At 40.4% G+C, this 14,735-nt stretch overlaps 1 protein-coding gene across 3 annotated transcripts in view; it reads left to right on the top strand.

Moving 5' to 3' along the window:
- Positions 1-14,735, top strand: part of LOC146861445 (NXPE family member 2-like) — a 474,101-nt gene that overhangs the window by 443,562 nt on the left and 15,804 nt on the right. For all 3 annotated transcript variants that reach the window (XM_085645739.1, XM_085645738.1, XM_085645740.1), the window contains one exon: positions 1,032-1,250. In XM_085645739.1, the coding sequence (XP_085501865.1) occupies positions 1,032-1,250 (219 nt within the window). The remainder of the gene's footprint in view (positions 1-1,031; positions 1,251-14,735) is intronic.

Raw genomic sequence — 14,735 nt, 5'->3', positions numbered from 1 at the left:
CCACTCCTTCCTCATCCCTGGTGCTGCAGCATCAGGATGAATGGCCCCACCCCTCCCTCGAGCTGACTCTGTAGTACAAGAAATAAAATTATAATAAAAACATTTAATTATCATTTTATTTTTGTTGGTGGCCTCTGCTGGCTTTCAGCAGGTGGGTGACACTCCTCTGCCATTACGGAGGAGCAGCCCCTGTCTATCCTGCATCTAGCCCTACAAGCATTAAAGGGTTTACAAATAAATGATCACTGCCAAATTTCCCTTGAAACGTGTGCAATGCCTAGTCGGCTGTGTAGGACGTCCCTGCATTTTATGTGGGAGTCCCATACAGATGGGTTGCATACTGGAGAAGCAACTGTGGGAGCTTTCCAAATGAGGGTCACCTTTTTACTAACCAGTTTACAAATAGGGGGAAAGGGGAGGTTGAGGGATCAATTTACTTTGGTGAACCCTGGTTTATTTGGTGTTCCAGTCCCACCTTCCATCTATTATATGTGTCATGCACTCTGGACTCCTCAAATGCACCATGATGGCACTTGGAATTATAGCTAGTATATGCAAAGTCACCTAAAATACCCCAACTTCAATAACAGTTTTTTTTTTGGAAAGGTCAAGTCTATTTTAAAGCCCAAAGCCTTGAGTACACAACAATCGGAAATGTTAGTGACAATTGCCTTGAATTGAAAAGTTCTTTCCGTGGGCGTTGGATTGAGAGTGGACCCAAAGATAGAAAACTTAGTAGGAATCAATCATACTCCAGTGCTGTCACTAAAAGAGAATTCAGTGATAGAAGTGAACCTGTGCCTATCTTAGCCACTCCATTGCACTAAAACAGCACCACATTTATCAGTGCCAATATCTTTTAGCTGGTAGTTGTCCAGATGTAAAGTGAAGTCTAATGAGCTAGTAACCGTCAGAAAGTAGATCTTCTTTTAGGGACTTAAACCTTGATGGCTAAAGACCTGTTGAAAAAGACGATGTCTATTATCAGAACCTACACAACGCATGCCATAGTGAACTCTTTACTTTTCCAGGACCAGCTCAAAAGGTGAAAGAAAAATGCAAGATTGGTACAATACCCCCCTTTCCGGGTGGCTACTTCTTTAAGAACACTTGGAACCCAGTTTCCTGTGCAATGACATCATTTGATTCTGCAGAACAACTGAAAACCTGCCTACAAGGAAAAAAGGTGTTTCTCATCGGAGACTCCACACTTCGCCAGTTCATTAAACACTTTGCGGAAACCATAAAAAGTAAGCCATTTTCCTTTAAATATGTTTTTCAAATGATATATTTCACAATGGTGCTAGTAACAAAATCCAGTATTGCTCAAGGCAAAATTCCTGGCACAAAGGAATCGAGATTTCTAGAGGAGTGGTTATGATTATGGGTGTGTGATTTTTATTATATGGTAGGTTGTGATCCTGGAGAGTTGATGACGATGGAAGGTTCTGTTGGGTCATGGAGGGTGAGGTATGATCATGGAAGGCCAGGAATGATTGTGTATGTTTATGTTCGGATATATTCATGTAGTATCTGGTATGATCATTTGAGGTTCAGACATGATCACAGAGAGTGGGGAACATGGCTTTAAGTAGGGCGTGATTGTTTATGTTCAGATACTGTTGGAAAGTTGGGTATTAGTAGTGGCAAATATGCATCTACCAGTAGCAAATGTGCATCTGCCTCTGGCAATAAGGTCTCAGAAAATTATTCCCATGCTCAACTCTTGGGAGCTTGGCTTCGTGAAGGCAGGCTTAACTTCAGAGACAGGTATGTAAAGCTTTTAAAAACACCAATTCAGTAAATAATTCAGACACAACACACAATAAAAATCCAATACCAATTTATAAAAGCAGGAAATATTTTTATCTTTAAAATAAATCCACTGTAGGGAACCAGGGATATGAATTTTTAAAGATTAAACACTTTTTAGTGCTTAGAAACCAATAGTGCCACTTCTGGCAATTTGATAGCATCTGACTGGGACAAAGTAAAAGTTTGAGGCCGATCGTGATGGAGCCCTGGTCGGATACGCTAGACAGGAGGCCCCGTTCAAGATTTTACCTTCACACTTAGAAACTTTTCTGGAGAATTTATCACCAGACGTCGTGCAGCCTCCACCAGCAGGTTGGATTAGGTGAGGGTTCGCTGGATTGAATTTCTGTGAGAGTCCGGTCACCCTCTGGAGCTTTTTCACAAAAGTTCACCAAACTTATGGAACTTCTTCCTGAAGTTCCATTTGAGGGTCCAAAGTGTCCAAAACACAATCCAAGGGTCTGGAATCGCCAAGATGGTCCTTGAGATGTTGGTGGTGCAGATTGGGGTGTACAAAATCTCCCTACTTCCACGGATAGAGTAATTTCACAGTTACACGCACATACACTCATCATACACTTGGGCCCATTTCACTAACATACGCTCAAATACCCTACCATCACTGAACCTGTGGAAGAAAACTCCTAAACACCCTGCATCTACACTGAGGTAGATAGGACCTAGTTATTGTAACTGTCCTGAGTCATAATCTAAACAATCTATACAACAATAATCAAAATAGAGTACTCAATAATTGACAAGAAATAACCACCGACACTGTAATTAAAAATTATGGTACTTTATCTAAAATTAGTCAAAGTAAATCAATCAGAGTAAATCATCATTCTCATAATTACCTATTCTAGCTAAATGTCAGAATGGGTCAGGACAGGTCTCTCAGTAGAAGTCTCCCGAGTCAGTCGCCCTCACAGCATAGATCCTCACCAACGCAGATTTGGGAAGAAGTGGCGAAGTGGCAAAAACCCTCTCTAGGCTAACAATATTTATAATAATTCTAACAAAAGAAAGCAACATAAAATGTTTTAGATATCCGCTGAGCCGCTGAGCAGAGCGAGCAGGAAAGGATGTAGCATCGCTACATTTGGAAAACCTCCGCTCAGAAAAAAATCACAAAAATAAAAAGACGGAAAGCGGAACTAAACTTTCGAAAGTATCGCCTCATGTTCATATTTCCTCTGCATCAACATTATGATCTCAGAGTCCATTCAGTTCATTCATTATGGCTCCTTTGTCCTCCAAGGTTGCTCAAATGTGTCTGGAGACTTGCCCAGAACTGCTGCTGTCCTCACGGAAAATTTTAACCAGGCGAAGACTGTGGTCAGATGACTCTCGACCATGTTCAGCAAGGCCTTCTCATCAGAAATTATTACTCGAGCCCAGGCTGCAAACGGCAGCCATCTTATATTAGGCCAAGTCGTACCATCTTAATTAAAAGAGACAAAAACAACGTTACCACAGCATAGTGATTAAACAGTGTTAACCCCACTAATACCCTTATGTGTATGTAATTATCTAGCCTTTGCAACACAGAAAAGCATTAATCCAAAGCGTTTTGTGCTTTAAAATAAACAGCACACAGCAACGTTTATTTAATAAACATGCACATTATTAAAGCAATACGAAAGCATTCCCACGTATCGTTTTTCTCTCATTAGTACGTATTGGTTAGTTAAAACATTTACACAAAACAAATAATTAGTAATTATTAATTAATATTTTTAATTATGACAAATAGACAAACCGGAGCTTAAAAACCCAATAGATTTTCAACAGAAAACTCTGCTCCAGCAATCCCCCCTTTGGTGATTTTATCACCAAATAAACAACCCCAAAAAAAAATGTAGTGAAATTTAGTCCCATTTTAGGAGAAATTGGAAATGTCTTTTTCTCCTTACACAACACTACACACCAGACACCCTTACATCATCCCTCTTTGTTTCCAAGTAAACACTCTCCCTCAATTCTTCTAATTCTATTTCTTGTGGTTCTCTTTTCAACCTTTTATTTCTCTTTTCATTATTTCTTCTAATTAATTTCTTTTTCCCTCCCCTGTTTTTACAACACAAACACACCAATCTTAGTATCAATAAAGCAACAATTATACAAGTCAAAGGAAACAATATTTTACCTATAATAGTACTACCTATTTTTGCAATAAAAACTCTTAACAGCAACTATTTTATTAGCTAATTTTGTCCAAATACTCCCAGCTTCAAGTGGTACTAATACTTCATGCAAATCAGTAATATTTTTGATATAGACCTTCAGGTCTTTGCTTTCGTCTGGAATGTAAGTGCAACAATGTTGAACTTTCAGCATTCCACAAACTCCACCCTCCTTGGCTAATAGAATATCAAGGCACGTACGGCAATCAATTCCATATTCACCAAAAGAAACCCTCCAGCGGTATTTGTCGATAAGCGATCCACCACTGTTGACAGTTTCCGAATTCCATAAGCATTCAAAGAAATTCCCACTGCAGGAATTAAAGCTCCAAAAATGTCACCTACTATTTCAGACCAAGTTTCTCTCTTAAAATGCGTTAGTAAATTAATATGTTCTACATCTTCTATTCTATCTATATGAAAGATCTTTGGAAAGACCAGGCCCACATAACACGTGCCATACCAATGGTCAGGCAACCTGTAATAAGCCTTGTTCCCACAAACATAATACACTCCTGGGAAAATTGGATCCTCTCCTCCCTTGAAACCCCATCCTGTCGCAATGAAGTATGTATCATGACATTCACTAGTCCCAACAAAATATGTATCATATTGAGATTTCCTTCTTGTAATGCACAGCTTACCCTTCTGTGGTGCATCTAGAGCTAAAGTTGGACTAGCCCCATTTCTCAATTCTTTTCCCATTTCAATTTCCCAAATTGTCTCACTCACTTTGTATTTCCCTGCCTTTTCATGCATGCTCAATCTCCTTTCCTCTACCATGTTCAGGAAAGCTTTCTCCTCTTCTTTCAAACTGCAAGTTAAATTATTCTTAAAAATGTAATCTAATGTTAATTCTTCCTTTTCAATAAAAATCTCACCAAAAATGTTAGCTTCTTTAGCTGGATTCAGCTCTTTGTTCATTGGCAATTGCCCAAAAATGTTATCTTTGTTAGACATCTCATAATCTATTTTCCCTAACAAATAAAAAACACTACTTAACACACTACAAGAAATTCCGTACGTAGCTGGTAAATGGTGATAAGTAACACCCTCTGAAACGGATGCAGGTAATTGCATACAAACGTAGCAATCCCTAACTTCCATTGTCTTCACATATTCGTATAACAGCTTTGAAAAAACATTACTAGAAAAATCATTAATTGACCTATCTTTATGTACGTAAGTATTACTAATTCTAGTCGGAACTACTTTTTGTGAACTTTTCTCTGCAAAAGTCACATTCTCAGTGTGTATTCCTAAAGTGTCTAATGTAACCCTAAAGGTAACTAATAAAGCTAAAACACCCCATAATAGCATTAATAATCCAGTACAGCAGCAGCACATTCTACACCATCTTCTTAAGAAGGCACATCTACTTTCGTTATTCTCTATGTTAGCCATTTTACTACTTTGACCGTGTCTTTTGGCTTAGCCTCTACTACTCCACTACTTGAGTTTCTGGAACTCTAAGTTACTTCAAACAACTAATTTTCAGGTTTTCTTCTTTTCACTTTCTCCAAGTGATTTCTTCTGTTCACTCAGTTTGGATACTCATCATTCTTTACTCCAACCTCTTCGACATCAAATTGTATTAGATCTCCAACAATATCCTCAGTATCCGACTTTTCATCAATGTCAGTCAAGATTACTTTCAGGATTTCACCTGTATCTTCTTCAACCACTTCTCGTACGGTCTCCTCTGGATTTCCTTGACTTTCTGCCTCTTCACCTTCAGACAGTGCCACGTACGTCCATTCCGGCGACCTATACTTCTGGTTAGGTTTTCTGATTCTCTTGATCCCCTCTGGTTCCTGTTCTTTTGACTCTTTTCTCTTTTCACCTTTTACTGGATTCTGACTCGACACCTCATTCACTTGTTCAGCTTTCGAGGTACTTGCTCGTATCAGTCTATATCTCAGCCTCTTTATTCTGTTGTTAGGCCAAAGATCTCCTCTTACAACCTTTTTCGGTCTCGTTTCTGTATTACTTCTCTCTCCAATCCAAGTTCTCTTTCTCAGAACTCGACCCTCTGATTTTTCATTCTCACTTTCATCCGATTCTGTTTCAAATGCCTCTTGTTCTTCAGCAGCTTTCTTTTGCTCCACAGTCTTTTTCACCACTGTTAGAGACTTCCCTAACTCTTTCCCTCCTCGGGTCTCCGACACGCAATCTTCTTGCTGTCTATTTGTCCCTTTACCTAGCTTATCAGGAATGTTCCCTACACCTCCTCGGGGGTCTTCCGCAATCTGTCCCTCTCTATCTTCTTCTGACCCTGCTTCTTCAGGTGTAATCTCAAGTGGTTCTTCAATCTCCTCTTCTGATTCAGGAGTAGTCTCTGTGGAATTGCTCTTTTCTTTCTTTTCCCTTCACTGCTTTTTGGAACTTCAGGCTCTCTTACAGAATCTGATCTTTTTCCTGAGACTCTCAATGGTTCTCTTGAAGTCTTCTCTGATTCTTTTACTGGTTCTGTTTCTTCATCATCACTGGAATCTGACTCTTCAAAATACTCCTTACCAGTCCCATCTTTTGGGTTAGGAACTCTCAGAGTATGACTCGCTTTTACCCAGTTTTTCACACCAGCACACTTTACTGCAGTTGTCGTAGTCAGAATGACTTTTCTCGGCCTTCCCCACCTTGGAACCAAGCAATTTCTTCTTCTGTGCACTTTAATCCTCACCCAGTCCCCTGGACTCAGATCATGAGCTTGCTTCTTCTCAAGTGTGGTAGCTTCTTCTCCAACCTGGTGAAACACAGAATGAACTGCGTCAGCCAGGCCTTTACAGTAATCCAAAATCATGTCATCAGTTATTGTCATCAACTTATTTGCAGGTACATATGCATGTCGCATTGCACGTCCCATTAAGATTTCATGTGGACTTAAACCAGTAGTCCTATCTGGAGTAGATCTAATAGTCATTAGCACTAGAGGCAAGACATCAGGCCATTTCATTCCAGTGGCTAAACACATCTTACCAATCCTGTTCTTGATTGTACCATTTATCTGCTCAACAACGCCAGAAGCCTCTGGCCTGTATGCACAATGTAGCTTCTGCTGTATGCTTAATGCTTCACAAATCAAACTCATGAGTTCATTATAGAAGTGTCCACCTCTATCAGACTCAATCGTTACTGGAAATCCGTACCTAGGAATCAACTCTCTTAACAGTAACTTTGCCACTGTTATTCCATCATTTCTCCTAGTTGGATAGGCCTCCACCCATCTTGAAAACAAGCAGACTACCACTAGAACATACCTCAGTCTGTTCACTTGGGGCATTTCAATGAAATCAATCTGCATTCTCGTGAAAGGACCACCTTCTCTGCCTATTGTTCCCAGACTCACCACTGTCTTTTTCCCAGTGTTAAATTGCTGACAAATCAAACATCTTTGACAGATGCTCTCTGCAATTGTCCTGAACTTTGCATTATACCAAGTCTGTTTAAAAGACCTGATCATCGCATCCCTTCCCAAATGTCCCTGGCCATGATACATCCTTGCCATTGTCGACAACATGGAGTTCGGCATGACTGATCTGCCATCTCTATAGACCCAAACATGGTCTGTTTCTCTTGGGGCACAACCTGCCTTGATCCAGTCTTTCTTTTCTTCCTTTCCTGCCTCATCCTGCAACTGTTTCACTTCATCCCACGTCTCTAGGACATTAGTAAACATCACAGAACAAAAAGACATTTCATTTTCTCGTTCCCGATTAATTGACTGGTTGTTTTTCGCACAATATTGTGCAATGTCATTTGCGTATCTATTGCCAACTGTCACAAAATCATCTCCTTGTCCATGAGCAGCACATTTCACAACTGCTAATTCTTTAGGCAACTGTATCGCCTCAAGCAATTTCCCAATCACTTCAGGATTCTTTATTGGAGTCCCACTCAACGTCAAGAAACCTCTTTGCAGCCAAAGCTGGCCAAAATCATGCACAACTCCAAATCCATACTGACTATCGGTTATCACAGTCACTCTCAGATTCTCTCCAATTTTGCAAGCTTTTGTCAATGCCACCAATTCAGCAACTTGTGCAGATTTCACTCCTTTCAATGGTGATGCTTCCATAACCTCTGAAACCTTGCACACTGCATATGCTGCACACAGCACACCCTCATCATTCCTTAGACATGAACCATCCACAAACAGCACATGATCACTCTCAAGCAAGGGAAGATCCCTTATGTCTGGTCTCGGTTTTGTACAGTAATCAAGCACATCCAAACAATTGTGATCATCTTCTGTCTTCACACCCACATTTTCAACATCCGGCAACAATGTCGCTGGATTCACATTCACACATCTTTCAAGAGTCACATTTGATGCTCCCAGAATGACTTTCTCATATTTAGTCAGCCGACTATGTGACATGTACTGGGTTCTGCTTCTTGTCAAAAGAATTGCCACATTATGAGGTACAAATACCCTTACAGGATACCCCATTATAATTCCTTCACTTTGTTCCAGGCTTCTGCATGTTGAAGCCACAGATTTCAAACAACCTGGTAAACCTACAGCTACAGGGTCAAGTGTCGATGAGAAGTACGCAATAGGCCTTCTCAGTAATCCATGCTTCTGAATTAACACTGAAAGTGCACATCCATTTCTCTCACTGCAGTACAACTCAAACTCCTTTTCATAGTCTGGCATACCCAAAGCAGGGGCTTCACACATTCTGTTTTTCAGCTCCTCAAATGCTGCCATTTGTTCTCCATCTAGTTCCAATGGGTCTGTCATCTCACTTTTTGTCAGCTTAATCAGTGGCTTTGCTATCAGAGAAAAATTAATTATCCACTGACGACAATAACCCACCATACCCAGGAATATTCTCACTTCCCTCTGGGTCTTTGGGGCCTTCATTTCCCTGATGATTTTGATCCTATCATCAGTCACCCTTCTCAGACCTTTCTCAATATTGTGTCCAAGATAATGCACCTCTTTCTTGCAAAATTGCAATTTGGCTGGAGATACCTTTAACCCTCCATCTGCCAGATGATTCAGTAAAGCTATGGTATCTACTTCACAAGCTTCACGTGTCTTTGATGCCACAAGCAGGTCATCAATATACTGCACTAGTACCGAGTTTTCAGGCATAATCAAGCTCTCCAATGATTTTTTCAATAACTGATTGAATATCGAAGGACTCTCTGTATACCCCTGTGGGATACGACACCATGCTAAAATACGCTGGCCAAATCTAAATGCAAAAATCGGCTGGCTGTCATGATGCAATGGAATTGAAAAGAAAGCATGACACAAATCAATCACTGTGTACCACTCAGCATCATGTGGAATCTGATACAAAATCACTGACGGATTTGGCACAATGGGACAACATGCCACTACAATTTGGTTAACTTTTCTCAAATCTTGTACAATCCTGAATTTCCCATTAGGTTTCTTTAGCCCCATTATCGGTGAGTTACACGGGCTACTCAGTAGTTCTCTCAGAACTCCCTGCTGAATCATTTTCTCAATTATAGGAGTTATTCCTTCAATTATTTCTGGTGTCATTTTGTACTGAGGAATGTTAGGATAAGTAATTCCCTCTTTCACTGAAATTTTCACAGGATCTACATTATTCATCAATCCCACATCCTCTCCAGTAAAATCCCAAACTGTTCTTTTCACTGTGTCTCTCAGCTCTTGAGGCAAATCCTCCGGATTAAACACAGCAAATGCACCAACCATTTCACTCTCTCTATTTCCTAGAGTCATTCGGTACAAAACATCCTCATCTGGTGTTACAAAAGCTATTCCATCCGGTGTACAAAAAATTGTACAATTCATCTTACATAGCAAGTCCCTACCTAACAAGTTCACTGGACTAGTGTCACAAACAATAAACCTGTATATGTCTGAAAATTTCCCTATTTGTACTTTTACTGGTTCAGTAAGACGTGTCCTGATTTGTGTATTGGCTACACCAACTACTTGGATTGCTTCATCCGAGAGAGGAAGATTTCTAATATCTGTTGACCTGACAGTCGATCTTGTCGCACCTGTGTCTACTAAAAAAGTAACACTTTCTTCATTTATTTTCCCATCTACAAATGGTCCTGCCTGGTCTATTTCTAGAGTTGCACCAAGTATTAACTCTTCCTTCTCTCTTCGGCACCGTCAATAATCACCTTCAGACTCACTCCCTTCATTCTTTAACAAGTACTGTTGTACCTGGTTAGAACGCCTTGGTTTGTTTACCTGCTCATCATTGTAGAATCCTGAATCCTAATTGTACTTTTGTGACCCTCTATTCTGCGGCAAGGGCGGTTTTGGCTCTTGACTCTGCTGTCTCACAACTTTCTGTTGTTGCTGCTGTTGATTATTTCCCTCGTTCTGCACCTGTTGATTTAAGGTTTTACCTTAATTATTCACTAATGGTGGATTGGTACATTCAGATCTCCAATGTCCCATTTGGCCACAGTTGTGACATGGGAACTTCTTTTTTGCTTCCTCAAGATTCCCCTTTCCTTTCCCCACATACCTGGGCCTATTCCCTGCATTATTTCCTGCACTATTTGCCTGTTCCACCAACTGTGCTTCTTGTCTTTCCGCAACTTTCACTTGTGCCCACATTGCTTTCTCTTTCAGCTTTCTCTGTTTTGCTTCAATTTCATCACTGAAATATTTCGCATGTCTCAGAATCTCATCTATTTTCTTACTCTGCCAGTCCACTGTGTGTTCACGAATTCTCTCACTAATCTCAGGTCTCAGGCCATATACAAATCTGTATACAAAATGACTCAAATCTTTGTCACCCAGGTGTTCATCTCCACTGAATTGTTTAAAAGCCAGTATCAGCCTCTCGTAAAAAGCATGAACTGATTCTTTTGCTTCCTGTTGTGTTCGATCTATTTTAACCCAGTCTGTTTCTTTTGGAGGTACCTTACTCTTCAGGTATACCATCACCTGTTCATACTTTCTCATTACCTCTGGTGCTCCTGTTCTCTGATCTCTTGGATATTCTTCAGTAGGCCAACTCACAACTATTTTACACTCAGTCCACAAGTCTGCTGGAACAATTATATCAAACAGACTATTCAGATCAATCCACAGCACTTTTGACAATTTCACAAACCTGTCTACCTGCCTATACCACTCGACGGGCTTTTCTCTCAGTCGAGGGAAATCATTCGTAAATGATCAAATATCCTGTCTGGTCCATGGAACATGTACATATCCTCCTCCAGGTATTTCTCTCATAGGATAAGCAACAGTAGATGCTTTCTCTTTTTCTCTCACAGGAAATGCTGAATAAGTCCTATCCTCTGATTCTTCTCTTTTCTTGTACCACCTATCCTTCCACTTTTCTACATCACCCCATCTTCGCAATAATGTGACCATTTCTTTAATCTGTCCTGTTCTACCAGCACCATTCAGATTTTCAATGTCTTTATCCGTGAAGTCCATCCTGTAAGACTTCTGCAAAGCTTTCACTTTATCGATGTCAACTCCCTGTTCATTCGCTACTGCTCTTAATCTGTCATGTGTATTTCTTGCTCTCCAGGTGATGTTTTTACACATAAACAACAGCTCACCTTCATGATGGTTTTTCAGAATTTCTGTAGGAACTGTCCCTGCAACAAGCTCTTCTAATTCTACACGTAACCTAGCCACATCAATTGCCTGTGAATCTTTATCCCTCTTTTGAAGAACTTTCATCCAATCATTCAAATCTTCAGCTGTAATTTCAGTAGTTTTTCTCACTGGAACCACTTTCTTTTGCGGTTCTAAAATCGGCATCCCTGAACAACTAGCTTCACTAGCATCCATTCTCGAATTAGACTGTACCTCTAATCCCTCACTACAGGTGTCATGTCTGGATTGTCTCAGATCACTATTCTCTGTCCTTGTTCCTGAATCTCCTGAAGGACCAGCAAAACTTGTTATCTTATTTCCAACATATGGAATCACCAAACCATTTTCACCTGTCCTCTGCTTATCAAACACAGGCATAACTGGACCTATGGTTACAGGTACCGTAACAGCTTCCAGATTCTTTGTTAGCTCTCTAATCTTTTCAGTCAACTCTGATGTAGTTCTGGCTAATTCTCTTGTATTCTCGTCACCACATCGATTCTCTCTCTCTCTGAAAGGATTACCACTTCTTAACTCAGGTGTCACATTTTCTGTCTCAATGATACGCAATGTATCTCTTATCGGAGAAACAACTGGTGTGCTCTCTTCTGGTTCTGGTCTATATGGAGGTGATCTCTTGTAAATCATGTCATTCAAGACCTCATCCTCATATTCATTAACTCCATATCTTCTCATTTCTGCCTCAGGAACCCTTTCTGCTCCCATTCTTTCTTCTTCAACAGTCCTCATAGGATATAATCCCTCTGACATACTAGCATCTTGCCATCTTTTCATTCGATCATTATGAGTTTCACGATCATGTCTCCTTCCAAACATGTGTCTGTAATTTCCTCCAGACCTCTGCTTTTCTCGCTCATGTACTTCTTCTTCCCATTCCACTAAAGCCTCAAACTGTGTCGGCCTTGGTCTTGGGTCAAGACATAACATCTTTTCCCGTAAATTTCTCAACACGGCCAGATTAAATGAACCATGTTCCAGAAATGCTAGGACACCATCTTCCTTTGTATACCTAACCCAATTCTCCAACCATGTACAGGTATGATACCCATATCTCGCAGCCATGAAGGATGCAGGTGTTTTCGCTGGAGGTAACAATTCACCCTCTCTTGTTTTAACATCTTTATCTTTGTCAAACCAGTGCTTTATCTTTCCAAACAAAGATTTTTTCTTTTTCTCTTCTTGGTAATACATTTTAACGTTTACCAAAACTTTCTAATCCCTTCCGTATTACAACTGCACAATACGATTTTTATCCAATAACAGCGCGACTCACACTAACGCACCAATCCTGGAGCGCCTACGTCACTAGAATACCTCTTCCAATCCTTGCGCGGCTCACACCAACGCACCAATCCTAGCGCGAGCACTGTTCTGATCCAATATCCAATCAGAGCGCGGTCTCTATGACGTCAGCAGCCGCTGCAGTCTCTGCTCTGTCTCCTGTCACTCGTCTACGCCTCCTTTACAAAATTTCTCAGTAGACTTCGTGTCAAATTCTACAAAATCTATTAGTTACAACATATAAACATCTCCATTGTCTGCTTCGCTAACCATAGAATAGTAAAGAAAATCTATTTCACAAGAATCCCGTTGACACAGTAGTACATCCCTCTACTCTGCCCTTCTAACATACATTCATTAACTGCTTCCTCTAGGACTTATCCAAAGAGTTTTACAATCAACTAAATGTATAAGCATTCACGCACATTCATACAAGAAAATCTAGTACATACACACAGAATCCTGCTTCCCCGAGAACAGCGAACAATCTGTCCCGCTACAGAATTATAACACACGTTAACCAAGCAGCTTACCTCTGCCCAGTCCTTCAGACAAGCTCAGAGAATACCTATTACTTCTCCCGCGATAAGCTTTAACGGTGAACCTTACGGATCCCTGGGACTTAAGACCAGAGTTTCACAGATAACCTTCGCTATCATACGCACTCCTTTTATACCAGAAATATATCTAATAGTAACATACAACAAATGTCACTGATTCCGAACCCAGACAATGTGACGCGCAACTTCAATTGTCACACGTTTTTCCTACAATCCCGTCTTTCCCGAGAGCAGTATATACTTCCCTCTGCCCTACTACGGAACTGCTACTAGCTCCCAAGTTCCAGAAGCACTACATATAACTCAACATGACGACTTCAACATATCGTATTAGTACATATACCAACATCAATCAATAATCAATAATCAATAAGCCAATGTACAAGCAATCTAATCAGATCAAGACAATCATCAATAACCATCCTCTGCTACCAGGAAATTGGTGCAGATTGGGGTGTACAAAATCTCCCTACTTCCACGGATAGAGTAATTTCACAGTTACACGCACATACACTCATCATACACTTGGGCCCATTTCACTAACATACGCTCAAATACCCTACCATCACTGAACCTGTGGAAGAAAACTCCTAAACACCCTGCATCTACACTGAGGTCGATAGGACCTAGTTATTGTAACTGTCCTGAGTCATAATCTAAACAATCTATACAACAATAATCAAAATAGAGTACTCAATAATTGACAAGAAATAACCACCGACACTGTAATTAAAAATTATGGTACTTTATCTAAAATTAGTCAAAGTAAATCAATCAGAGTAAATCATCATTCTCATAATTACCTATTCTAGCTAAATGTCAGAATGGGTCAGGACAGGTCTCTCAGTAGAAGTCTCCCGAGTCAGTCGCCCTCACAGCATAGATCCTCACCAACGCAGATTTGGGAAGAAGTGGCGAAGTGGCAAAAACCCTCTCTAGGCTAACAATATTTATAATAATTCTAACAAAAGAAAGCAACATAAAATGTTTTAGATATCCGCTGAGCCGCTGAGCAGAGCGAGCAGGAAAGGATGTAGCATCGCTACATTTGGAAAACCTCCGCTCAGAAAAAAATCACAAAAATAAAAAGACGGAAAGCGGAACTAAACTTTCGAAAGTATCGCCTCATGTTCATATTTCCTCTGCATCAACATTATGATCTCAGAGTCCATTCAGTTCATTCATTATGGCTCCTTTGTCCTCCAAGGTTGCTCAAATGTGTCTGGAGACTTGCCCAGAACTGCTGCTGTCCTCACGGAAAATTTTAACCAGGCGAAGACTGTGGTC

The sequence above is a fragment of the Triturus cristatus genome, chromosome 3_1, assembly GCF_964204655.1.
Source record: "Triturus cristatus chromosome 3_1, aTriCri1.1, whole genome shotgun sequence".
In the NCBI taxonomy this organism is placed as follows: Eukaryota; Metazoa; Chordata; class Amphibia; order Caudata; family Salamandridae; genus Triturus; species Triturus cristatus.
Note: the sequence above shows the minus strand (reverse complement) of the source record. Positions and strands in the feature narration are given on the sequence as shown.